We start from the raw sequence: 27,875 nt of genomic DNA, 5'->3' as shown, positions 1-27,875 counted from the left end.
GTACAATAAGGTTAAACCTTTTTTGGCACACTGATAGTGCCCTCAAAGGTTTAATTGAAATTATGAGTATGGTTATGTCACACTTTCACACTAAGAAGGTGATTCACACTCCTGTCGGTCTGTATAATAAATATGCTTTTTAAAAGATGACCTCAAATATTCCCTAATTAAATCTTTAAAAGTGCCGGGTGAAGCACTGTGATCTTCAGACAGTGTGATGAGGCCTGAAGAAAATACTAAACAAGGTTTCCTTGAAGATCAAAGAAGAGCTACTGTACGATCACAATCCTGACGGGTGTATTAGAATCAGCAAGCAGCTGATCTATAACAGATCCTTACAGATCTCTTATAACTTGACTTCTTTGTCAAATAACAAATAATCTAGTATTGTTAGAACCCCAGTAGGTAAATTATAAAAGTTGGTGGGCATAATTAATAAGTGAATCAGTGCTCTTACCAGTCTATTGCATTAAAATAGTGGACTGTGCAGAATCTCAGAAATGACATGCAAGACATACAGTTTATAACACAGCATACAAACATGGGCTATTGAGCTATTTTTGCTTTCAAGTAAAATAATGGGGTTAGCCATCATTTGAGCTAGTTTGGTTTTTAGGTTCTGGAGTCTGAGTGAAAGCATATGGCTGCCTTTTTGTTTTTCTTGTTAGAGGTCTGACAGAAATGACAGATGACATTGAAAAGGAGAAAGTTTGTGCTTAAGTAACTGCGTGCATTAACATAACAATAAATCAGAAACCTTTCAAAACGCAGAACAAGGACCTGCATTACAAACGCTGTCGTTTCTCCTTCAGACAAACATAATATTGTTAAGGGCTTCCTCAGTTTCAACTATGATGACATTTCAGAACCTCTTTTTTTCTGTTGAAACGTACAATCTTGTTTTCCTAAAAGGCGGTTTAAGGAATTTTCATTTAAGGTTTGAATATTGCCAGAGATTAGCAGGGGGACTTTAAAGCATACAGATCCTTTTCATTTTCTTATGTATTTAGTTATATTTTATTCTAGTATGCTTTTGTTCTGTAAGTGGTACCTGCCAGGAGGTCTGTGACAGATAGCATTTTCAGCTGCAAACAAGGAATCGTCATTAACAGATCCTGGCCGAATGAGAGATGTTAGGAACCATCCATAACAGCTCCTGTCCTAATTCTGCCTGTCATTCCTTCAGTCTTTTTTTTCCTATCGCCTTCTTGATCAATAGCTATTTTTTTTTCTTTCCAGTCTAATGGTCCTGTAAAACTCCATTAGATGAAACACTTTTCTCTTTAATTCTTCAATAAGGTCTCCATTTATATAATGAAATGTCTTTCTTCCATTAAGTTTAAATCTGACAGAGTACCAAAGGTATTAGGTCTACATCTATTAAGTGAAAACTTGCTGCTGTGAGAAAATTGAAAATCTATTAATACTGCATACAAAGATTACATTCAGAGATATGATGTGACCTACTGCAAGTCTGGATAAACAATTAACCTACTATTTCTTTATTCAAGAAAAGAAATAACTGCTTTACACATGGTTCTCTTTAAAGATGTAAGACTTTGGGAATTTATTTTGGCATATGAAGTATTGTGCAGATATTAAGATAAAGAACTGCTTTAAGACATACAAAAGCAGATCCAAGGATGCTGTAATAATGAACTAAAACTAAAACTGGTGAATGTTTTGCTCTAGATTAGAATATACAAGTGAATAAATCTCATGGACACACTTTGATAACTCAGAAATTACATTAATTTTTCTATGCGCAGCACTTTAGTTATTTATTTATCACAATTTTAAGCTCAGTGGAGCTTAGCACAGCTGAAAAAAATTACCTCTCAGTCATGTCTATCACTGAAAGGACTGAAGATAATCTGACTGCAACCTCTTGTTGAATGGTAATGTATATTTTTTTTAAATTTCAGTTTAAAAATAAGAATAAATACAACATGTCTGTCCATTTTTGAAGACAGTTTGCATTTTTCTCCTACAAACAGGCAATAAAGACATTACATTACATTATCTGGAATAGAAATAATATTAATACACATACCGAAGGAAGTCAAATTACTGTTGCAATACCGAAAGAGCAGGTAGCTAAATCTGTACCGTCTTGCCAAAGGATGCTGTTTTTTTGTGGATAAATATTTTAAAACTTTAATTTAATGCTACACAATATTTTGTGTCATTTAAGGGCTAGTGCAGCTGTTAATGGGATTAAACATTAACTGTGCAGAAATTAATTTAAATGTTTTCCTTGGGTGACCAGTAACATGATGTGTTCCTCTTTATGGTAGGTCTGAGGAATGTGGATGTATTGGCATGCAGGCTTTCCTGTTTTTTTTTTAATTTGGAATCACCAATTACTATATTTTATTATTATGCTTAGCAGATGCCCTTATCTAGGGTGACATATAGTGCTTACAAAGTGTTACATTAATTGTAGGTTCAAAGGAAACAATAGATGTGAATACAGACAGGTAACATAAAAAATAAGGCAAGTACTGTACAGCAAGGCTGGCAAGAAACGCACAGAAAATGAAGCTACAGCTATTAAAACATTGGCCACTATATACAGGTAGTATACTGTAGCTACACTGCAGTAATTTTTAGGATTTTCAAAACACGTTCAACATGTAAATTATATTGCAATTTTTAGACAGACATACCACTACATTTGGAATTATTGTCATTCAGCTCTGCCCTTCCTCCCCTCACATCCTATGAAACATGCATAGGTGCACTACACCTCTTTTCACACCTTTCAGCTCTACAGCCCCTACAGTAGAGGTTGCTCTGCTGACTCACATGTTCTTGCAAGGACCACTGCTGTGAGGCCAGTCAAGTCTGCACTGGGCATCTTCCACCCCAGTGCTGCTCTGCCAATCGCATATCACAGCTTGAGGAATCCGGTTCAAGGCTGACTATGACATGCTCTTGTCTCTCACTCAAAAAATTTTCAGCATGCAAATCTCTCTTCCTGCCTTAAAACATTTAAATTAAGGGCATATTATTTGTAATTGTCAACTAATATCAAATTAAGGTTTAAACAGTTTTAAGGATATGACTAAGAATTTCTAGTTTCTTGCCTTAAGTAGTTAGTAGACAAAGTTCAGTCATACAGTCTTTTTCATGTACTCTATACTGTATATTTCTGCAGGCTTATAGCTGCCTGTCTAAAAACTATGTTTGTGGTCGTTGTTTTTTTTACTTTTGATGGGTGGGAGAACAAACAAATAAATAAAAAATACAACTCCCATTACTACGCATTGTATGTTTCTGTATTATGTTGTGCATGACAGTCGGTTGTCTATCGGATAGACTGTCATTTTTTACTGTTTTGTAATGTATTGTGCACGTTGTGTGGTTTGTGTATTGTACTGTGCACATCCAGAAAGAACAGCACAAATAACAACCCCAATGTACTGTACATAAACACATGGCTAGTAAACACCTTTCTCTCTCTCATGGTCTCCTCCCCCCTCCCCAAAACCCTTCCTGGATGATCAAATCCCTTTCCTCCCATTCCATCCCCCCCCCCCCCCCCCAAGTGGCAATCCCTTCTTCCCCAACAACAGAGGACCCCAAAAATCCCCCCCTGACCCTGTGAACATGCCCAATGGAGAGCTCTATTGACACACACCCTTCACAGTATGCATTCTGTCTCTACAATCTCCACAGTATAAAAGTTAGGAAAGTCCTTGTAGGAACTAAGATCATTTTCCGAGTCAGCATCAGATAATGGTGACATTCAGTTTCCAGCAACCTTGACGGGAATTGAAATTTTGACCTTGAAGATAAAGCCCACATATTTGCTCAACAAATCATTCAGCTGCTTTCCTCGACGATTAAGAACAAATGCACCTGCCCGTGCACACAGAGCTGACAGCACAGCGAATGTACTGTACTTGTATCCTCTGCTGGCAACAGGACCCAGCACTTTTCATTAATTACATTTGTGCCTTCATGTACAGTAGGTATCAAACAGCTAATGGAATGATAATGTGACTGTTTCTGCTATTCTGTGGGTCCCATTTAGCAGAGCTGAAGGGGAGGAGCCAATCGGCAGAAAGATGACCTTTTTGTCAGCACTCACATCCAGAGGAAGAAAATAAAAGCATTTCCTTCAGTAGCTGCTTCCATTCACACCTGGAAATGACTGCAGCGCTCTTAATGCTTTTTTAAAATAAAATGTGTATTAGTTCTTACATCCACAGCTAAGTGCCTCGGTGACCGCATACAAGATGAACTAGAGTGAACAGAAAATTAATTACAACCCGGCTCATCTTTAAGATAGTTTTCATTTACCTGGTAGGATTGCTTATTAGGATATACAGCATCACAATTTGGGGCGAGTGCAAATGAAATATAAAACAGGATAAACAGAAACAGCTGGAGCTCACATTGCGAATGGAGTCTCTGTGGGGCATCTGATACGAATTGGAAAAAAGCATCAGTCATGAAAAAAGATGCATGTTCAGAAGTTGCCTGTGCCATTGCAATTTCTAGTTTAATCTCCTCCTTTAAAATCCAGGTTTTCAGTCTCCTTATAATTTTGAGGCTGGGTTGACTGATTTGCTCTTTAATGCTGACTGAATGGTTATAGAAAAGGAATCATATGTAGCAGCAGTGATACAACTGACCTTCTTTTAGCATCTGTGTTTGAGTTATCAGGAGCAAAGTAAGGTGATCACAGCAAACAGGTTTTATTCAATTACTTTACATCAATCTGCAGGAGACTAATAATAGGTAACCACAGTCAGGAACGAAACGGATACACTTAATAGAATGTTCTATTAGTTTGTAAACCAACACACAACTCAGATCAATACACTAAACTCCAAAATAATTCAATTTATAATGCTGCACTACGTATGGGGTATCAGTAGCTTTTGATTAGTATTAGGGATATTTCTGAGATTGGCTCAGCTGATTTACAGTAGTTCCTGTTGCACACTCAGATTTTAAAATATACGTTGCAACTCCAAATAAATGATTGGCAAATATCCATGTGAGGTAGGCAGGTTTCATTTTCATTTGTGTCAAGCAAGAAAGATGCATATTTACTACATTTGAAGAAATATAATCTGCATTTCACAGGCATATGAAATCTTTTCAGTCGAAGAAATGTGCTTCTGGCTATGAATGTATATTTAATTTGCTGTCAGTTTGCTTTCCAAACACGTGCTTGTATATTTATCTTCTATGGCACTTAAAATCCTAAGAAATTGGTAACACTTCTTTGGGTAGTTAAGGAAGACTGTGATTTATTAATTTATGTATACAGGGAGGCATTAAAATGCAACAGTTGAGTTTTGGAACCAGTAGTATTTGTTACGTTTTTAATGTCTCTCTGTAATTGTGTGTATTTATTTTTATGCTCTTTAAATGTGACAAAGAAACTATAGCAAAATGTATTATATGTTAAGTATGTTTAAACTTTCTTAGCCTTCGTTTTAATTATTTCTGTCTGTACCTGTATCTCTGGTACAAGTTCAGTGGTTGTGACTCGTGCATTGATTATGGCATGTATAAACCTGACAACGGAAGAGTCAGTGTGTACATGCTGTGGATTTTTTCCTGTTAACACAAAGCCTCCAACTAAGTGAAATGAAGGTCTGTCATTTTTTTTCTGGATGTTATATTGCTTTCCTGAAAGGTTACACACGAGAGCAAAAGCTTTACAAGTACTGCATCAGGGACTTGTTATGAGAGGATTTTTGTTTTGTTTCGGATTTTTCTAATCCTCTAGTTACCACACTTGCAATGTCAAATGCTTGGGTGCACCTTTTCTGCATTTTCAAACAAAGAGGCATAAGTGTTGACTTCCAGTTGTTTTTTTTTTCAGAAGATATTGCGTCAACATCATGAGGATGAAAAATGAGCAAAATAAAACTCTCGCGCTATAAAACAACTTGGTTTCACTTCAGCTTGCTGCTAGATGATGCAAATTGAACCTATCGGCTTGGGGAAGGTGAGATAACATGTTGGAAATTCCATTGACAACTTTCGTAATAACATCTGACCCACTGCAGCTGTCTGACACCTGATCATCAATTCATGGATTAGAGTGTTATGGATGAACTGCTGCGGGATCGTTCTTTCATGTGGGGACTTGTAGCTCTATATGTGTGACACTCTTTCATTCTACTATTTTCATATTCAGCACTACTGTTATTTTAATGTTTTTAAGACACCACACTTCAAAATGATGACAATGAGAAGATTGTTTCTCCTCAACATCATGTCAGGTCACATGGGGACATATTGTTTCACTCCCAAATAAGAGCATTGTGAGGAATTTCAATTGCAGTATCTGCCAGTAGGCAAATGCCAGCTATCCCACCATAAAATAGAAAATCACCCCCATCACCTGCCTTCCCATCTGTTTGTCTTTAAAGGAGAAATAAATAACAATCTCTATCTTATTTGTTTTTTCAAGGTAATGAGTGTTAGACTGCTTTTTGCCATCTGAAACATGTCACCCACCTTGGAAAAAAACTACTGTAGCAAGCTGGCTTAATTGGCAAATCTTGATAGACACTTTTTTTTGTGATAACACTAATTTTGCAATGTAGTCTCAATAACACCTTTGTAGTTCATCACGTGAATTTCTAAGGCTTAATTAAAGATTCGTCTCTCAAGTCTGCCGAGGTTCAGGCGATACTAGACACTTGGTAACACCTTAGTCACTTGTTAATTTTATACAGTGAGTCATGGATGTTCACAAGCAACAAAAGTTTTTTTTTAAAATTCCAGTGGAAACATAAGGATCACAAAATCATATTGTTAGAAGAATTGAGTAATCTTGTTAATTCTAAAAATCATGTATTGAATGCTGAAAACGCAGTCACAAAACATTTTTTTTTAAGTCAATATTCCAGAAAGACATACTGTGTAACTAGACTTTACCCCTGGTTCCAGACCACACCAGTCCTTCGGTTGTATAAGAATGCCTACCTGTCATATTCATATTTACTAATTAAGCTACTGTTCCAGTAGCTAAGTTACAGTAAATGATCAAATTAAACTGATAATTGAAGTCCTACTGAACTGACTTTTAAATCTTGACTGTGTATTTTTATACATGTATGCAGTTATTTGTATGTAGAATTATCAAACTTTACAGACATAGAATGTAAGTAGTTTATAACCACTTGTATATTTTTTAAAGTGCAGCATCTCCTTAATGGCCAGATACAACATAAGGTGTTTTCCATCTATATGAATGATTTCAGTAAAAAGGAGATTTTCTCAACAACAACGAAATGTAAGTACACAACACTCGTGACAAGCCAGCAGCTGCTGAAGAGGCTTTTGGTGTCACATCAGTCTCAAATCTTTTACAGAACATCCATTAATCTTTTTCCACCTCCACATTTCCACCCCCCCTTCCTTAAATGTTGTTTTTCATTACAGAGGTTTCAAAGCTAAAGGCAGATCTATCAGACCCAGTCACTTGAAGTGTGACTCTGCATTCAGGCTAAAGCAGGTAGGTGTTTTCATATTTTATAACAGCCCTGTCCTTTAATTCAAGTTTCTTTACTTGTTTTAGAGAAATTTCATTCCAATGGTCTCCAGCCCTGATCCTACTGTAAGTACCTGCAGCACTTCAGATTTTATATCTGTATTCAGTCGACATCAAGGAATTATGGGGACACTGACTAATTAATACTGTTGAGGACATTTAGGGTTACCTACTCTATAACACTGGCTGGACTGGGGCTCTCCAGGCCCACAGTATGTGACCTCCGATATAATACACACATTTTTTAAAGATGACTATAACAAAAAATAATCCACTGTTACAAAGGAAAATGGAAATGTTATTAACGCAAGTCTTTCGTTGACATCAGGAAACATCGGACTGGCGAGAAAAGGTTAGGTTCATGTAAGAAAATGTTTTTTCAGTAAAAAGACTGAAGTGTGGGGAACCACTTTCATCCATTTTCTAGGTGCTTCTTTCAGCACGGGGTCACAGGGGGAGCAGGAGGATATCCCAGCGAGCAACGGGCACGGGACTGGACACACTCTGACCGGGTCAACGGTCTATTACAGGGCAAACACCAGGGCCAGTTTTCCCAGAAGCCAGTTGAGCTGCCGGTATGTTTTTGAAGTGTGAAAAGAAACTAGAGGAACATCACGCAAACGTGGGGAGAACACACAAACTCCATACAGACTGTGCTCCAAGGCAGCAAAGCTAACCACTGTGCCATATCTGTTGTTTTTCACTCCAACTGGACCCTTAATCGCCAGTTCTAAACAGGGCCTGTAACTGCCTGCTTGCTTGTTCAGATTTTTCTTGCTGCACTCGGGCCTCAGGATAAATAACACTGCTAGGAAAGTACTCTATATGATTTCCGGCAACTTCAGCATCCAGAACTTTGTACACCCTCTCCTCGGCTTGCTAATTAAGAATTTGCTCCATTATATCTGACTAGAAAGGTCTGAATGGGTGACCAGTTTATGATGAGCAGCTGCAGGTGGGAGTGACAATGTATCACATACTCCCACAGCGTGTCAGTCTTTTTCTTTCTGCAAGTCCAATTGGTCACATGTCAGCTAACACACCTGAAACAGGGCATCTCTGAAACTCAATAATTACTACAGGGTTGATACCAATTACAAATCCCTTTTGTGTTTTTAAGAGCTGAAGGCAGATTTTAAAATAGGCCTTACATACTGTAGAAAATTGAAATCAATCAGTCTGTCATTAAAAACCTGGCTGGAGAAAACATGTGAAGAGATAAAGGTCTCCCAGGACCAAGACTGAGAACTACTGAGCCTGGTCAGGGAAGGTCACAACCTGGCAGGATTCACAGGTCAGGGGCTCCCAATCCTTGTCCTCCCACAACCTAAAAACCCACTGGTAGGTTAAATGGCTTCTGGGGAAACTGGCCCTCGTCTGAGAGGGTGTGTCTGAATTTGTGTCTCTGCGCGCCCTGTGGCCTGTCCAGGGTGTACCCCACCTTGAACCCATTGCTTGCTGGGACTGGATCGGGCATCCCTGCGACCCTGGATTTGATAAAGTGGTTAGAAAATGGATGGATGAAAGAGTTCTTTAGAACCTCATAAGTTAAAAGGCAAATCCCATAATGTTTAAGAGCTCAAAATAATTAAACCATTCAAATTAACCCTATTTTTAGGTTAATTAAGGGTTCACCTACTGTATGTAACTGAGAACTGAAACACAGCAAGTGTGTGTGGGAGGCACTCGAGGACTGGGAACCCATGTTACCTGCTTTAGACACGCAAGAAAGAATGCTTTGGCTCAAGTAAAGTTCAATTAATGAATAAAGAGATTCATCAAGGCAGAAATTACCCCACAAGTAACCCTTCAGAAGCTTGAACAATACTGATGTTCTGATGTGTGAATATAAATGATGTCTATATACAATAGGTATTGTTTTTGACTGTAAAATAAACTGATTATAGAACAATATTTTTTCAGCCAGTAATTAATTCTAATTATACTAATAATGAATACAAATAACAAAAGAAGCATAACTTCAAGAGGTTGTGCTCCCCTTCCTCTGCACAATGTTTCTAAAGCATCGATTTGTTGTTTCCTCCAGGAGAAATGGAAAAAGGAATGAAAATCCATCACCAACCCAGCAGATGGAGACAAGCAGGTGATTTCATAGACTGCAGGACGACTCCGACACCAAGAAAGTAAGAGATGGTTCTTTACAGAATCTGTTCCAAAGCCTGCTCTGATGTACAGTAGATGCATTTATAAAATGAAGAGCTGTGTCCACAGCTGGATGAAATAGTGACTTGGCAGTGATCTAAATCATTATTTTGAATGTGGCTTGTTTTATATAACTATTTTCAATGAGCCGCTTTTAAACAGGTCAGTAACATCGAAACAAAAAAATGTCCGTGTTATTTTACAAGCTATCTGCTGTATAACAATAATGGAAGGAAAACTCATCCTACGTTATATGTAGTCGTGTATTAAAAAGATCGTGAACTTTTAAAGGGTCTTTAACTAAACAGCATGTCTGGAGACCATTCTAAGTCCCCATAGACATTAGTAAGACAAGATTTATTAGGGAGACTGAGACCCCTTAGTTCCATTAAGAAACCGCAACTAAGTTTGCAGTCTGCGTGTTTTTCCCTTCCGCTACATTGTCTTTAGTGGTTTCACATAGGAAGAACCGGACTAATTCCTTGATTAACTGATAGGCATTTCTGTGGGCCATGTGTACACGTACAGTATAGTGCGTCAATTAGCTTCCTAAAAGCATGCAATTCTTTAATAAAACCCTAAGGGACAGAACTGTCAACCCTAACTAAAAAGGTATTCGTGCAGGTTCTGTACTTTGGAACTACTGTACGTGTAAACTACTGGAAGTAAAAAGTGTGAATCTACTGTTTTTCCTGTTCTAATTTATTTTGTGGATTTGTTTCGTCTCCAAAATATATGGAGATGTTTTAATTTTATTGAAACTACAGACCACCTAAGCTGGAGATCCAGCCTTGTTTTGCTCGTGCAAGTCTGTTTTACGACGCGTGACGATGGTTTCAGTGATCACATTTACCTTTTTTATGTGGATGTTAGTGTAAATCTGAATGTGAGATGTTGTATGATTCAATACGTCAGGATGGTTATATTTGACAACAGATAAGATGAATTTCAGAGGGAATTTATCTGAAAAAAAAAAAGATTTTCTCGGTTCCAGTGACAAGAAAGCTTCAAACGCCTCTCTGGAGAATACGCACCTGCACTCTTCAGCTCCTTCAAATAGTCTCTTAGAGAGATTTTCTTCCCTGAATAGCTCTGTAAAAAGTCAGTTTTGTAACATTTTACTGTCCCTGGAGGATATTTTTGTTCTTCACTGGAGGATATCTGAAACGCCTTTTATTGGGTTAAAAAGATGGAAAGCCGTATAAACGCTGAACCACAAATAGCATAATTCTATTGATTATTCAGTTCGATCGATCAAAGTAGATAAAATAGAAAACTTATTGCACGAATCAATACTGCTTATGTCACGATCACAGTACACGGCTGTTGACTGGGTCTATTCTTTACTTTCTAGGACAATTTAGCAAGGTTGCATTTAAAACAGTCTGTTTCCATAAAGATGACCTATAAAAAAACCTTAGTTATAACCTATTTTGAAGCGTTTCATCTTGTGCTGCCATGCGTTACACAAAGGTACAGTTTTTTTTTAAACTGGGCACTACCACGAGTAATCTGTTGCATTTCCTTTCTATAGGTGATGTTAAACAGAACAACATCCTGGTGATGCGAAATGTCGTGCGTTGCGTCTCTAATGACACCATATGCACGAAGCTTTTAAAAAAAAAGCTACAGCCTGTAGCGGCGAGCAACAGATCATACAGATCATAGAAAGCAATTATCCATTCTCCAAGAAAAAGCTTCGTCTCCGTGTCAATCATTCCATGCAAATGTATTAGGAGGGAAGATCTTTTTTTTTCAATTCCCGAAACAGCGACTGTAAAGCGCCTAACATGTTTAATACCTTGGGGGCTCTGTTGTAACAGGACCGAAAGCCATCTCCCCTCCTGCTCCTGCACAGAGTCAGTTCTTCCTGATGCGTCTTACTCCAGTGTAGCTCTGGGAACTACAGCTGAGAGTGCTGGGCGCTCCTGCCCTTTAAGAACAGTTGCAAGGGATAGGGTGGGATTGTAATCCATCCAGTGGTATCTTAATTCACAGAAAGGGAGACTCGCCACCGGGCTGTCTCGGGTTTTGGAAGAAAAGCGTCGTCGATGCAGATTTCCAGCCTTTAAATCCCGCCATGGATGAAATGCTCAATCGGGAGTCGAATTTGCGGGGAGAATAAGTTCTTATACAGTACATAGCCTATACATCTCATTTCATGAGAGTGCATGGTGCCTCTACCTTTTGGCGTGCAGTAGTAGACAAGCCGTTTGGTCACGCCGATGGAAATTTGGTTTCATGTGTGCTTTGCAAAGGATTGGGATTTTATGATTTATATTGTGAAGGCGGAGACATAAGGCAGTTTCAGAACACATGCAGCACGCCGAGTTAAGGGAACAATTTTCCTGAAATTTCGGAACTGGAGGTCTAGGTGTTTTTGGATTATTTCCTTAGAAATGATTCTGGTTCCAGTTCTTTGGTTTTTATCAGAGACTTTCGCTGCGCCGTCACTTACAGCTGAGCAGATTAACATGGGGGTGGTAAGTACTTCAGAAACCGAGCATCTTTTCCGTTTGGTTTTTATCCATATTTGCCTCGACGGTGCACCAGATGAGCTGAATTTCTTTTACAAGAAGAGTTGTTTTCGGGACATGATATGTAACAATAAAAGTTCTTAATCATCTGCTTTGTCCTCTCTTGTATTTATAATTCAGTCTCTGAAATCGAGGAGTGAAAAAAACAAGTGAGATTTTTAATACCACACTCTTAACATATTGTACAAAGTAATTATCCTTTTCTTCACAACTGCGTTTTTGCTACTTTATGTGCGAATACTATCCAGGTTGTGTGAATGATTTTTGTAAAGCTGTGTGTAATGTCTGTTCAAATGATAACTAGAGTACGTGAAATTAATTTTCATTGAATTTCACAAAGTATTGTTCCACAAAGAAAAACCAGCTGGAATCAGATAACTATATTTTTTAATATAGTAAATCGTTTAGATTTACAGCATATTCGAAACAGTGTTATATACTACAGTATATACTGTATACTGCAACAGTCGTGGGTAATGGAAATTGAAAATAGAATTGAATATTAATATACAATTCTGATCACATTGATATGAGCAGATAACGGATTGAATTTGTAGGCTAATTTAGATTGTGGCAGTACAGTGCAGCCGATGTAGTGGTGTATTGTGTGTTATATTGTGGTATATTGTACTGCTGTTTAATTTCACTTAGCAGAATGTTAGCTCTGACTGCGATTGAAGAATATTGTGCTCAATCCCTTACCCAGAGTTTTACAATAGCTCCGGCAAGGACTTCCCACGGACATCGTTGCCAGCTGAGGTTTCTTCCTTGCGTCGTTCCTGGGGTGCTTTGTATTTTTTTAAATGGGTTGAAGCTCATCTTTAACATCGCCCGAATTAATGCATGCAAGTGCGTAGCTTGAATGGGAGAGGGGTTTCCTTTCATTGCTAAAACACAGTTCACCACAATTAGAAATAGGTTGGGTTCGTTTGCAAAAGAGGGTGAGGGGGAAAGTTTAGGATACGCTTGGTCGGGTGTTCAGCTAGCCCATCATTCATTAACGCAATCCCTAATTGTTCTTTAAATTGGTAGGAAGCTACTTGAACGTACTGTAAAGAAGGCACATCATTCCAGACAGGCGCCGGTACTCGGAGAGGTCTGTGCTTTCTTGAACAGGAGTTACCCGCTTCCAAGTGAACAGTTGTTGAAGTAGTGGGAACCATCTCGCCAAACACATTTAACGTGAGAATAACGCACAAAATACCTACAAGACTAGAGTGGAAGGCGTCAGGGACAGCTTTTTAACGTGCTGCTTTTAAAGGGGCTTCATCGAATACGGTTTTTACTTTTTTCTTTATTGGAAGAGCAAGCCTTACCTGTCATAAATACTGTACAGTATAACGTCAGTACGACGCATGAAGATGATCAGAAATTTTCTGACCACTGCCCCACGCCACTAGAACTTTTAAATGTCTAACACGAAAATGTAAAAACCGCAGCCAGAAAAATGGATGCATTTTTATTATTGAATCTTGAAAGAGACCGATCGGATTCGAGACATCTTGCGAATTGTTTAAATGCGCTGCGCAAAGATGCAAGGAGGAGACTTTCTTTTAATGTGGGGAGTATTTTATCCTACGAATTGTTGCACAGATTAAGAGCCTTAGCGCTCTTTCAAGATCGAAAGGCAACTCCTATAAATTATCGAGCAGCGCACAGTCAACAGAGCATCGGATCGCTGTAGATTGTCTTGTGGGTAATGTATGGCGCATCAGCCTGGAAAACCTGAGTTATTTCTACATGCTCTCTTAGTCAATTCATTTAAGAAAAAAAAAAGACAAAAAACATTCTGACTGCTCAGACTTTTTAGGTTTATTAAATGAAGTAATCACAGATTACTTAAGGGGATTTAGATGGTATATAGCGTCCAACAAACAGCTTTAATTAGAAAAAAATGCACTGCAGTCTTTGGATGACCTACAGTAACTAACAGCTGGAAGTTAAAATACCTAATAAATGTGGACTGCAGTTGTAGGTATTGTTAATTTCGCAAGGAAACGGTATCAGCTGTGTATAGAAAATATATTTGGTGTTTCATTAATCTGCACAGAGCCCCCCCAATTTAAGTTTACAAATGCTTTCTCTGCTAAAAGGATGCAGCTGTTTCTGTTGCAATCTCATTGGTTGGGAAAGCTGGGTGATAATTTTGGTACCAAAGGGGATTTTATCCAGCTGTGCTCACAAGTTTAAAAACAGATAAAAGAGCAGTAGCAATTTTGGGGAAAAGAACCCTTTTTAACCCTCGTTTCTTTCTTTACATTTAATAGAATATAAATATTGGTTTTAAAGCCTTGCTCTGTGACAATGGGGAAATTTCATCTGTGCTGAGGCAGTCCCTTCCTGTGACCCAATATCATTTAGTATTTTACTGTTACTGATCAATAGTATATGGATTAAGTCATTTCAGATTTAATCAAAGAGCATAATATATTTAGCTAATTATTCTTCCACTTGATATAGAGCTTCATGATCTGAAGAGTGATGTAAAACAATCAACAGTACTGAGATATCTTCAGCCACAGCAATTGAGAATTCTAATGGATATTGCCTTTTTTCCCTCTTGAGATCTGGTGTGCCAAAAAGTTGTCCTAAATTTAACAGGATGGCCTGTTTCTTTCCTGGAATGTTCAAACTAATTAGCTGGTTCAGTGTCATTTTTAAGGTTATTGTCCTGGATATTTTAGTGCGTGTCAATCCCCATTCTTCACTGCCCTGTTTCCAGAGGAATGGGTTTCTCAGTCACCTGGAAGCCTGTATGTCTGTGATTCTGCTGCAGAGTTGTGAGCATATGTTTAGAAGGCAGAAGAAACAACAGCTTGTGAAATTTCATTCACAGGTGCCAGTTGAAATGCTTAGTCTAACGTATGATAGTGTTTCTCTGCTGGGAATCCAGGACGAGGTATTGTGCCACATAATAACAGGTTTTTTGCCTTATGAAGCAAAACCTATCATTGTCCTTTTTATAATCTTGCCCACTTATTTTAAGAAGGCTAAGATGCTTGAAATGATATTGAATTAGCGACAGTATCCATGTGGACATGTGTATAAAATGCATCTGTCAGTAACAGTCAGCCTGAATCCTCGGGGATCATATTGGAAATCGAGGCATTTGACTTTTAGTGTGCTTCTCCTGCACATGATCTTAACTGAAATATACAGGAAATACGTTTTAATTTTTCATGGTCCTTTCACCATAGTCCAATCTGTCCCTTGTGTAGTAGCTTTGAACCTTAGCAACACACAAAACAAACATCAGCGAACAGCTCCTTTCTTTTACTTGATGACTGGTTTTATTTAAAAAACACTTTTCCAAAGGTTCCAATAGCCGTACTAATATGAAGAAAAGAAAAGCAAGAGGATATTTGCCCTGTAGCTGGGAAAGTCAGTGTCCTGTACATTATGGTAATGAAAGCATCAGCTGGGCACAGTTCTACTTTGTGATGCTAACATTTTATCATTTGTAATATTGTCTCCAATTCTTTCTTTATAATCCAATCCAGTCTCAAGAACTTTTTCTTCAGAGGGGTTTTTACTTAATGGTTCTGTCTGCCATTTGCATCTTCTGCATTCTAAATGCCTACTTTTTTCACTTGTGCTAATTCTGTTACCTCTTTTTACTCTTTAAGCACTTACTTTTAAACTTTATTATTATAACCAAACATTTGGTAACTGACTTACTCGGATGCATACTAAAAACAGATTGGAGTTAGTGTATAAAAAAATAGAATAATAGTAGTAATCTGAAACAAATATGCCTTTAATCCTGACAGGAGCTTTTTTTGCATTTGTGGCAGTTGCACATACAGTAGGGTTCATTGTAAATTTTAATACATTTTAATTGCATTGAAACTTTGACAGTGTGGTTTGGTCCCACAGATTAAAATATAACTCATTTTTGACAGTTGAAGGGGAAATTAAAGAATACCGTAACTGCAGGAAAGGCAGAAATCGGTATTGGTAGAAATAACAAGAAACGGCAGAGCAGGAAATAAAGGATCACATAAAATCAATACATATTCTCAAAACCATCAAATGAGCCATTGCATTAGTTTAGTACCCTGAAAAGAAGAACATTAGAAGACAAGAAAACAAATAAGTTTGCTTAGTAAAGATTTTGGAAATTATTAGATTTAAGTGTCTGTTTATTGGATGGATCTGTAAAACAGAGAAATTAAACCTGTTTTTTAGTTGTTCTCTTGTTTATTTACGTATTTAATTTATGTAAAAAAACATGTTTTGACGTGCCAGACCAATGACTGAGAGTATTTTAAAAATTCTGACACAGTGCTCTAGTTTACCACCTTGAGATCTTTGATTCTTTTCTTTATTTCATTCAACCTACAAAACAGTACAATAATGGCTATGAATAATGTTAGTACTTTCATATCAAGACAGAATCATGATGAGTGTTGATTGTGATGCTGTCAGGGAAAAAAACTCTCTTCACTTACTGTGAAGAGAGTGATATATAGAAATATTCTCCTGTTCCTTCTTTGTTAATCTGTGTTGTGGTTTGTTTTAACTTCCACAGTTTACAAAATGGAGTGATTCTGGATTAAGCTGATTTAGTTGAGAGGTGGAATTTTGATTCTTTCTAAGAATAGTGTTCATTCACAAATTTTAGCTCAATGTCCTGCATTGTTTCAAATGGCAAAAGAGTGTCTCAGGGATTACATCATGCAGAAAAAAGAATTTCAGTACTATATAATATGGCATTTCGGATTCATTTCCCTATGACTTAAATTACAGTGAATTTGACATTTCCTTTTTATAGAGGCAATTTGTGGTTTGAATGACTTCAACGTAAACATCGAATAGGCATTTATGAATACTTCAGGTGTTCAGGTGGATTCATATAAATGATGAACATCTTGAAGCTTATAAACATCTCAGATAGAATCAGTGAAATGTTATTCCCCAGAAATTAGTATTTCTACAATTATTTGGTTGTCCACACAAGAGTGAGCAAGTGAAATTTTCCCTATTGATTTTCCATGAGCCCCTGAACAATATGGGAGTATTTTGGGGGTCATTTGATTTATATTATAATGTATAATAATTATAATATAAAATATTAGTCTCTCCAGTTCTCTGAAGAAGAACGTGTCAAAATCCAGCTGTGAGTGTTTTTCATCTGAGTACAAGCACAGGATATGTTAACTGCTTTAAAACTGCATTAATAGGACTTGCTTTAAACTATTGACAAATAGCACTTTCCTACAGATATCTGAGAGTGTACAAACTTAGCAGATAGAAGTAACAGAACAATGAGTGTGGCCTCTTGCCAAGTTTACAACAGATTGTTTAACAAAATCTCATTTACAGATGGAAATAGAACAGAATTTTCAAGGTTGACTTCTGTATAGTTTCCCTACTGTGTAGTACAAATGTCTTAATGAGTGACCCCAAAAATCTGATTCCATTTCTTCAGTGAAAGCCTGTTATGATTTGTACAAGAGCACACATTTCCTATATTTTGGAATCCATCACTACTTCGTAGAAAGCTGTGTATAGTACTGTGCTATATCACAAGCAACTGGGAAAAGGAATCTTCTACAGTGATATTTGTTCTATGGTTACGAGTTTATGATACCTGTAGTAGTCATCTGTGCAGTGTTTGGGGTTGTTAGTGTGGCTGTTGAAGTCTGCATTTCATTATTGATTTGTTTTTGCAGGGAAATCCTGAACTCAGTATTGAAATAAAATCCACATGGTCTCTGACATTATTTTAAGAAAAGTTAAAAGGAAGTTTCTCCCTCCCCCCCAAGCCCCAAAGCAAAAAAAAACAACCACATGTAATTACTGGAGTTTTGGTTCAAAACTTTAAATGTTGTCATAGCAGAAAATAACCATATACTGTTTCAGAATATATGAGAATTGCACATTACAGAGAGTGTCCTCCTAAAATAGTTGAAAATATTCTCTCTGATCCAAACATTCCTCCCATCTTGAAATAAATGCCACAGAAATCCTGGAAGTGAAACAGACCTCTGTCAGAATTTCTTCAGAAATGTTCATCTTTGCACAGACATTGAAAGTCTCTTTTCTTTAATGAGAAGTGGCAAATTATTTAAAAGCCCATCGCTGATTCCTCTGACAGCCTGTAGCCTTTAATAAGTTTGTTCATTTTCCAGGTCTTGCAGAAACCTGAGCAACTTTTCCTGTCATTTGTCCCTCATTTGCATTTCACAGATCTTAAAAAAAAAATTTGGATGCAGGCCAAGTTGAAGGAGTCTTGGAATGGATATTTGATGTGCAGAGTAGAGTAAACTTATGCCTCAAGTATATTATTTAAAGAACACATTGCTGTCTCAAAATACTCTGGATAAAAGCGACGCTTCTCCCAGCACCTTGTTTTAGGGACGTGTTCACTTAATATGCGCACAAGCGAATACACTTGACTTAAGAAAGAGAAAAAAATTGTTTTTATAAAGCCACATTTGCATTAAATAAACATTTTTGGAACATTGTAAAGGTCTCTAGCTACTATTTATGGTAATATTTCTTTTTCAGATAACAAAGAAAGATTATACGTATGTTTACTATATTGTATCACATGCGTTTATAAAGTATTTTTATAGGTTCAATCCTAAGTGCATTTATGTGCCTAAAGTTTTGGGGACCTCCTTCTTGATATATAGCCTTTAAAGGTTTTCTGTCTTTTACTGTACAGATCGTTGCGCTTATTTCTGCATAGCGCAATGCCTATTCATTGTCATTAATTGCTGTCAGTGTGGGTGCATTAATCTGTTTAGCTTGCTGATGTTCCTTTGCATTTAAAAGCTCCCTTGACACTTCAGCGGCAGGGGTGACAGGCATCTTGTTTCCTGCATCAGGCAGGCGTGGGTGTCTGTGTACCTGGAGGCTGATGGCCCGCCAGGGTACCGTGTGCTCGCCCAACATCAGTCCGGCCATGCTGAGGCTGTGCCACTGGACTCTCCTCGCAACATCAAGCCACCTTCTCCCCTTAATCCAGTCCATCTGCCGCACACAGCTGGCTGCTCCATGTGCTTTGCAAGGCTTCCTTTCCCTTTCGCCATCCGCTGCTGAAGAAGGAGAGCATGCTTGGGGCAAAACGCTTGAGTCTGGGAGGGTGCTGCGCTAGCAGCCATCTGTGTGGCGCAGTGAGAACGGGCTGCTGAAGGAGGCTTTTCCCTAGCTGTGGCAGTAAGATAATGCAGGGGTGTCATGCCCAGCTCAATCCTGTTTTGTGATGAAATTGTCGCAGCCCTACACCAGCAAAGACCATTGAAATTCCCCTCATTTTGTTCCTCCAATATCTTTATTCCTTACCATTTTAGAGTGCTGATTTAAGTCCCAGCAGACTTCCTTTTTTAGAATTGGTTTTCCTCACACAAGAAGGGGCTGTAAACGTAGCACTGTAGAAAAACAGCTTCACACCGAATCTCTGCATGGGTTTCTTTTTCTTTTTTTTATTCCATCCTGTGTTCAGTCATCTTGGTATCGTCATTTGTTTTGCGGAAATGTCTGAACTGGCGACCTTCCCTCTCTAGGCCACAGCTGGACGACTTTCATTATTGAACAATGTGTCTTTTAGCCTTGGCATACTAAATGGTCTCAACTGCAACAGCCTGTGTGTTGTCAACCAACAGCTCAAGGACATATGTTCAGGTGACCCTTTCCAAAGTCTCCTTCATGCCACGAGCAGCATGTGTTTTTTGTTAAGAAGTGCCCTGAAAGTCATGCTTGTTTAGCTAATTGTATTTTTATTTTTTAGGGCAGCAGTTAGGTCAATCGTGCACCTGAAAATTAAGTCGCTCAGGGACAAAAATGCCAAATGTAGGAAAACAATCTGTTCAAAATGTCAGGACAAAATCAGGCATAAGAACTGCGTGATTGTTTGCAAAACCATTTTTGAAGTGTCACCTTCACTAAGTCTGAGCTGAATTCATAAGAAGCCGTTAAAAAATGAATCAAGTCAATGCAAGAATACTTCTGCCTTTTCTATTAATTTCTTTTGCACAAGTAGTGGTTTGCCAGTTAAAAGAATAAAGGCCTGTGCCTTGAAACAGACAGCCATGTCAAACAAATGCCCTATAATGGGAAAATACATGTTCGTCCTCAGTGGTTTCTCTCTGTGTCATGCAGAGGTCTGCGCAGTGGTGAAACAGTCTGTCCTGCTTTCTGTCAGAGACCTGACATGGTGTGCTGGTACTGTATGATCCTGTGAAGCCTGTAATGAGTTGTTTGATGTGGTTTTAACCTTATAGCAAAGCATGGAAAAAATATTTTTTTAAAAAACAATTTTTGTTGTGTTGACTAATGTAAAATTCTGTATATTCTTTAAAATGAGTCACAAAGTTGACATTAAAGAGATTGAAAATCTCAGCATCTTTGTTCACAGGCGAGAAATGTGGTCTTATCAGGTTTCTTTTTACCAACATGAAATTCCTTTGCTTCTATGATTTGCATCTATTTCAAAGGTTTTAAATGTATTGGACTGTCTAGTGATAATTTGATAATTTATCAATTTTGATAATTTTCTTTAAATTTAATTGCCTCATTTCACTCAGGGCAGGGGCTACACCAGCTATGTGAGACTCAGTGAGGTGAGAGGTTCCTTACATGTCCCCAGGCAGATGATGTTTCGTTGTCTTGGTAAGGCAGCTCAATTCTTTTGAATTCGTTTGGAAAAGGGCATCTTTCCCTTAAAGTGTGGGTGCTATTCCCCAAGACTTACGGCAGAACTCCCCTGCTGCTTGATGGAAACTGGCGCAGCAGGAAAATTAGTATTTCCATACCACAGTGAGAGAGAAAAACTGGAAATGAGATCAACAAGTGTAGATCTTTATTTAAAAAAATGCAAGTTTAGTCAAAGAAAGTGAGCAAAAAGCAATATGTGTTCAAGTGCAGCAGAAATGGTTGTGTTTTGCACTATACCATTGCTCCAGTTGCCCAGTTATGCTGTCTCTCCTCACACCTCGTCAGCTTATTTAGTCTGGTCTTTTAAAGAGATGGGCAGTTCTGCATAGTGAGGTGGAGGGTATCTGCTGTTTGGAAAGTGCTCAGGATTGTCAAACAACAGGTCAGATTATGTAACCTGAATGTCAGAGAATACATTTTCATTATATCCTGTGAAAAATGAACACAAAGCCTGATCCTTTGTTTCATGTTGCAAATAAAAATATCGGCGCTAGAGAAGATTTTGCAACGACATGTTCCACTGGCAATAAGGACAGGGCTTATGGAATTTTGTAACAGGATTTATATTTGGAACGTGCTATTTTTTGGAGGCAAATTCCTAAAGCCTAGATCAGCTAGCTATGTTTTAAAGTGGTAAAACTATTTTGTTTTTAAACAATTATCAGTATGCTTTAATTTTGCCTTTAAACTGGGAGAGTGAGGCACAGGACATAAGTCTGATCAAACAGTGTGTAAGCATGTTCAAAATAGAAAAGCTAGAAAAATAGATGCACTTATTTGTAGAAGATACCTTTACCAAAGGGACATTTTGCTGGTTTGAGTCTGCAAGATGCAAGGAACTATATTTTTAATATGCTTATTTGCCATAATATGTATACCTTTATATCCTACTAAACCAGCAGTGTGATTAAATAACCGTCAGATACTTTTTTCAGGATAGTGATTCAGAACCCCCAATTGAACAAACCATTTTTTTCACTCTATAGTGTGGTAAACCTAGAATGGTTAAGGAACAGGACTCGTGAAACCAACATAGGATTGAATAGATTCTTATTTTTGAAAGGGCTTTGATGGTCAATTGTCTCACCTGGTTAAATAAAAAAAAAAAGCATTTGGAAAAAGCTCTGGTAGGATTGAGGACTATCGTTTTCCAGGGAGTGACGCACGACTGGCCTGTGAGCATGAAGTCGGCCAGGCTTTCCACTGGCAGCAAGCAGCCCCTGTGGTTTCGCAGGCACCTGTGACTCAGGCAGTGTTATCAGCGAGCGCTGTGTCACTCCAGCGTTATTAGAGACGTTGGAGCTCTGCAGCTGGCACTCTGAGGCTCATAGTGCAAAATGAAGTGGATGGCCTGACAGTCCTTGTCACACAGCACGCAGGCATGTGGTGCTCATTTCGGACGTGCAGGTGTGAAGGAGAGTGGCTGTGAGCCAGGTTTGTTCGATTTTAGGCGGGCATCAATTAAAACACGAGCGGTGTCTGTTTCCGTACGTGACAGTGCACTGCCAGGGTAGGGTTGGTTTTAGTCAGCTCCTGAGTAAACTGTAACCCTTGTCACTTCCTGTTTGCCTGCAGGATTTTGTTTCCTGCCAGGCCCTGAATGTTGAAAGATGAAAAGATGATTTTTCTTTCGTGTTGAACAGGCAGGTGCACAAGGGCCCTAATCCAAGCTTTCAAAATCCTTGAACAGGCTAATGGTGACAACGTCAGCCCAGCAGGCTCCTTCAGGATCAACACAGAAATATCGTATGACCTCAAGGACATGTGGAAGTGCCTATAAAACTTAGGATGCCTTACACAAAGGACTGTGGGAGTATGGAACATGCTACGTGTTGCTGCAGGCTTTACCCTGGCTTCTCTCAAGAAACAGATGGATGGGATCCTTGGATAAAAAAACTAAAGAGCGAGATGGGGCAAATGATCTTCTCTTGCAAATGGTTTGAAGAATAAACAGCTCCAAAAACACAGTCTGCCTTTCTTCATTCTCTTTGTGAAAGTGAGGAGTCATTGCTTTGAGCTGAGACATAAAAGCAGCAACAGCTAATTACAACTTGGGTTGGGGAAAAAATTAATTGAATGGATTTTTTTTTTAAAGTAGGCTATACAAAAGTTTGAGAAAAACAGGAAATCCTCTTAAAATGTTGAAAATGTGGAGTTTCCAGTCTTATAGATTAATAATGAATTTGCTCAAGGGCTAGAACATCTATTGCATTGTCATTCTTTATTTTCTTCTAAGTTTATTTTTAATGTTGTTTGATAAGGGCGGCGTGGTGACTCAGTGGTTAACATTACTGCCTTATAGCACCTAGGCCCTGGGGTCAATTCTGGACCTGGGGTACTATCTGTGTGGAGTTTGTGTGTTCTCCACCACATCTCCCTGGGTTTCCTCTTGGTGCTCCAGTTTCCTCCCACTGTCAATAGACATACTGTACAGTACTGGTAGATTAATTGGCTTCTAGGAGAATTGGCCCTGGTGTGAATGTGTGCCTGTGTGCCCTGCGATGGAGTAGTGTTCCCACGATGGAGTCTATCCCAACTTGCGCACGTTGTTTGCAAAGATAGGCTCCAGCTCCCCTGCACCCCTGCATTGGATAAAGCAGTTAGAAGATGAATGGATGGATGTCATTTGATCTCTGAAAAATGGTGTTCAAGAGCACTGTAGCTCCTGTAACAGTGCTGCTCTCAGGACCTTGCGGTCATTTTTTACACAGAGGTTTTCTGTACCCTTATGAGCACCAAGGTTGAAACGTATGAAAGACTTACACCTGGTAGACTTGCAAACATTTGGTTTCACAGGCTTTGTTATTTTTTGGTATTTTTCAGTTTTGCAGTTTCCAGAAGAATGGGTTTCTAAGCGACATGCACCTGAGCTTATTATTACCTCAGTTGCACTGCCTAAATGGTGCGTGATCATCATGTTTTGAAATCCAAACCCTGAATTGCTGAATGCTAATCACAGGCATGTGGCTCATATACTGATAAAATTGTACAATGAGGGAGGGAAAGCAAATCAGAGTGATTTGATTTTTAATAATGAGTAATAAATTCATATTTCCTCTCTGATTTTTTTTTACAAAACCTGCATTATCCATTTGTAGTCTGCTTTTCCTGACAAGAGTCAAGAATATCTACAGTACCTCAAAGTAGAACTTAGACTCTTTGTAGTATAGTACATGCACATAGCAGGTGAAATCAAGGTGCCCATATTTGTGGAAATTTCCAATAAACCTCTTGTGCATACTTCTTGATTTCTGTATGGGTTTCTGGGCAAATATATCCATGTTGTATCCAAGTGAGAGTGCAGTGTTTCCCCAGTCACCCTGAGCTGGAACTTTATTCACATCCCATTCACCACACTGATGTGAAACTCAAACTGATTTTTTTTGTAGTATCAGAAGCAACATGTATCCAGTTTCCGAATGCTTTGAAATAGTGGTTTTATATTAAACCTTGAGTGTGATATGCACACTTAGCCTTCCATTTGCTTTTATACCGCCTTTTTAACACTATATGACTGTGAGGTATATACAGTACAGTATTGTTTGTGGCTTACAGATATAAAAGGACAGTGAAGTGTCTTAATTGTCACAAGTTATACTGAACTTGGAGTCAATATAAGTATGCATTTCTGTGAATGTCTCAAAGCGTTCTTGGCAGAATTGTTTTTTCTAGATCTGTGTAGCTAGATTAAAGCAGGAGCTAGAAATATGGGATGTCAAGTACAACACAAAAAAGTAGAATACATGACCAGCAAGTGATGAAGTAATACTGCTGATATAAACTGCTCCCATAAAATGGCTCCTGTTCTACATGATTGATCATTTCATTGCTGTAATATCCTTGCTTTTTGTAAGTCCTTTTATCATCACTGTAAACTTGAAGGGCTTGGGAATGGATGGAAGAATATATAATCCAGACACAGCCCAACAAAGTGACAGCAGTATCCCACTGCTGAAATGTCTGTCCTTCCTGGATTTGATATTAAAAACTTAGATTTTGACAAACTGTACTGTAGTGTTAGCAGAACAATTAATGAAGTTAAGTAAAAATAGAGTGTATGACACTGCAGGTCTGAAGTGTCTCCAGTATTGTCCTGTTCACGTAGGAGCCAGGAGAGCCATATCAAAGACATATTCAAACCACTGGTGTGTGGTGTAAAGTCGAGCCTTTCTCTTTTTGCTTTCCCCAGCAAAGACAGTTTTGTATTTCCCTGTGTGGCGGAAGGGTAGCCATGTAAAGCCAGCCCCTGGAGGTAAAAACAGTCCATGGAACTGGTAAAAAGGAGATCAACTCAACAAAGAGTTTAATTTAGGAATTTAGAGCTCAGTTGGAAGATAAGACAGAAAATCTGCCTGTTTTACAGCCCTCAAAACACACCTCATAGTTAACCTTCAGACCCTTACATTCAGTTATGTAAATTGTTCTAAGTTCTTTATTTTTTTTCTTAGTGATTCGGACTCATTTGCAGGAGTTTTTTTTTTCACTGGAGACTTCTGCATGACTTGAATTAAGGTTGCTAAAGGAGCTAACCCTTCCAAAATGCCAGAAATATTAAAACCTCAGATCTTAAGCATGGCTTGCATCTACAAAAGAAAAGGGAGCGCTGTATTTTTGGCTGACAGTGCTGTTCAAGTCCTTGCAGAATAGACATAGAATAGACATCGTCTTCAATGAAATATGACACCACTGGTTAATCCTGGCTAAATTATATTGTCTGATAGACTGCCATCTGTCAGAGATACTTCTGAGATCCACTGTTAAATGTTTGTAATCCTATATAAAGAAAACTGCTGATATCAGAAACCTACTTGTGAACTATTGTTGTTCAAATATTAAATTTATGGTGTCAATTTGAATTAAATGAAGCAATCAATGAAGTATGGCCTCATAAATATGAATATTCATGACATGACAACCACAATGCAGTTGAATGAGTAGTGCTTGTTCCAGGTGAAAATTTTAACCCTTACCCTCTCTCGTGCTTCCTATTGTTGGGTGCATTTAGAAAGTCGGATATATGTATTGTGTGTGTGTGTAAACACTATGGTTTACTTGCTGAACACAGCCAAATGTGAAATGCATTTTAAGCTTGAGTGTGCAGCCCTAGGCATATTAAAACAAAAAAATATGTAAAATATATGGCCATACAGTGTATATATAATTTGTTTTTAATTAGTATTGTCTTTTAAAGAATACCAGAAAATATGTACCACTTGGTATTTTCAACCCAGATTTTTATATAGTTTTACATATTGTATGTCTAAATATGTAGGCTTGTATTTCTGCTGTTTAGACTTATAAATTTAGGAGCCAAAGAGGTTTTGTTTTACAATGCTGCTGAGGTTGCTGGTATTACATTTCTGAGAGACACGTCACATCACAGAGCTATCAACATGGTGTCTGTTTTAATATCAGAAATGAAGTATGTGTCCTAACTTGCCATATATTCTGCTATGATGCTTGTTCTCTTCTTTTTTTTCCTTTCCGTCCTTGTTCTGCTCTCGCTGCAGAGAGATGAGCGGTAATTCATGTTTATCAGTGAAAGCGGTCGACAATTAGAAGACACTACAGGGGACACCGTAACAGTGCAGATCTGAGGAAATTCTGATGGATAAACAGTTCCTCTTATCTTGTGAGAAGGAAATGCTCTGTGGCCTCATGTGGACAAGAAAATATTTTAAGCAAATCCCTAGTAAAGCATGGAAATATGTTAGAATGGCAAACAACAAGTTACTTTTGCTCACAGAGTTTCATAAGAAACATACTGCCGCCCTTATATGAATTGTAGTTTTGGTACAGCATGTGAAATGCATAGTAAAGCTCAGAAAAATGACTATGCTTAAACGTTCCTCAGAGGCAGATTGAGGTATATTATTAATTATACTGTAGCTTAGTACGTGGTATGGGAGGCTACACAATAAGAAAAGTAAGTGCATGACTTGCTCATGGTCCCGAGATAAACATTTTATTACACGAATAAAACGAATCTTGCCTTGTTGAGTGCTCCAAAAATTCACATGCCATATAAATCAGTAAGCAATTAAATGGAATTATGAGTTGTGTAGGAAGCTCACAGGATTCTAAACGGAGCCTATTTTGTGAACATAAGTATTTGGGGGGCATGTTTAGAGTGAACTACTGTTATGAGGTGGCATCACTGCCAAATAACATCACTGCTTCTCCTCTGGAAACCTGGCACCCAATAGACATTGCTAAATTTACTGGGATGCTTTCCCGTGAAGTCTGCACTGTTAGGAGTAACCTCAGTTACATCCAGTGTCTGCATCTGTTATGTCATTTAGTTTTAAATGAGAGATCCTTTGACGCAACACAGGAGCACAGAGGTTAGCACGGCTGCCTTGCAGTGCTGGGGTGCTGGGGCCCTGGGTTTAATTCAGGACCTGCAGTGCTGTCTGCATGGGTTTGCATGTTCTCCCTGTGTTCCACTGGGTTTCTTCTGGTTACGTACTCCAGTTTCTTCTTACAGTCCAAATGCCGGTAGGTAGGTGTGTGTATGTCTGGGACAATTTGTCATGTTTTAAAAAGGGAAATTTCAGTTTAGCTGCTTTTGGGTTTCTTTATCCTTAATATATAGACTGAATCTACAAATATTAGTAACTTTTGTATTTTTCTTATTGATTACTGCATATTCATCCGGAGGTGATACATGACAGTACATCCTAGCAATCCTAACTTCAGTGAAACCTTTGCTCTTTTGCAAATTTTAGATACAGCATTCAGAGCCTAGCTTTTGTAGCTTTTTAGTGAAATGCCTTTATTCGTCAGGTTTCCAAGCTTTATGTATTGAACAGTGTGCCGCAAGCTTATTTGCAAGTGATTTGAAATATTAATGTTTTACTTGGAACTTTTCTTGTTTTCTTGCCATTCTCGTTCTTCTGTGGTTCCTCTTTCAAGTTTGCAGAAAGCGACACTTGAAACGATTGCTGTTCTGGACGTGTATGCTGTCAATTGATGCTGGCTGG

The 27,875-nt window shown here is 38.3% G+C and overlaps 1 protein-coding gene across 4 annotated transcripts in view; it reads left to right on the top strand.

Moving 5' to 3' along the window:
- Positions 1-27,875, top strand: part of mmp17a (matrix metallopeptidase 17a) — an 89,345-nt gene that overhangs the window by 19,325 nt on the left and 42,145 nt on the right. Inside the window, exons 2-6 of one of the 4 annotated variants that reach the window (XM_088618014.1) lie at positions 5,849-5,974; positions 7,180-7,270; positions 7,420-7,492; positions 7,956-8,103; positions 9,576-9,672. Coding sequence is in view for 2 of the 4 variants with exons in the window: in XM_088618013.1 (XP_088474139.1) it covers positions 12,091-12,174 (84 nt within the window). In the remaining 2 variants the exon portion in view is untranslated. Of the gene's footprint in view, positions 1-5,848; positions 5,975-7,179; positions 7,271-7,419; positions 7,493-7,955; positions 8,104-9,575; positions 9,673-11,250; positions 12,175-27,875 lie in introns of those variants that run through there. The other 3 variants (XM_088618015.1, XM_088618013.1, XM_088618012.1) reach the window with 3 other exon arrangements.

This window comes from Lepisosteus platostomus, chromosome 24, assembly GCF_059453375.1.
Source record: "Lepisosteus platostomus isolate fLepPlt1 chromosome 24, fLepPlt1.hap1, whole genome shotgun sequence".
NCBI classification, from domain to species: domain Eukaryota; kingdom Metazoa; phylum Chordata; class Actinopteri; order Semionotiformes; family Lepisosteidae; genus Lepisosteus; species Lepisosteus platostomus.
The sequence above is the reverse complement of the archived record's forward strand: the minus strand, read 5'-3'. Positions and strand labels throughout refer to the sequence as shown.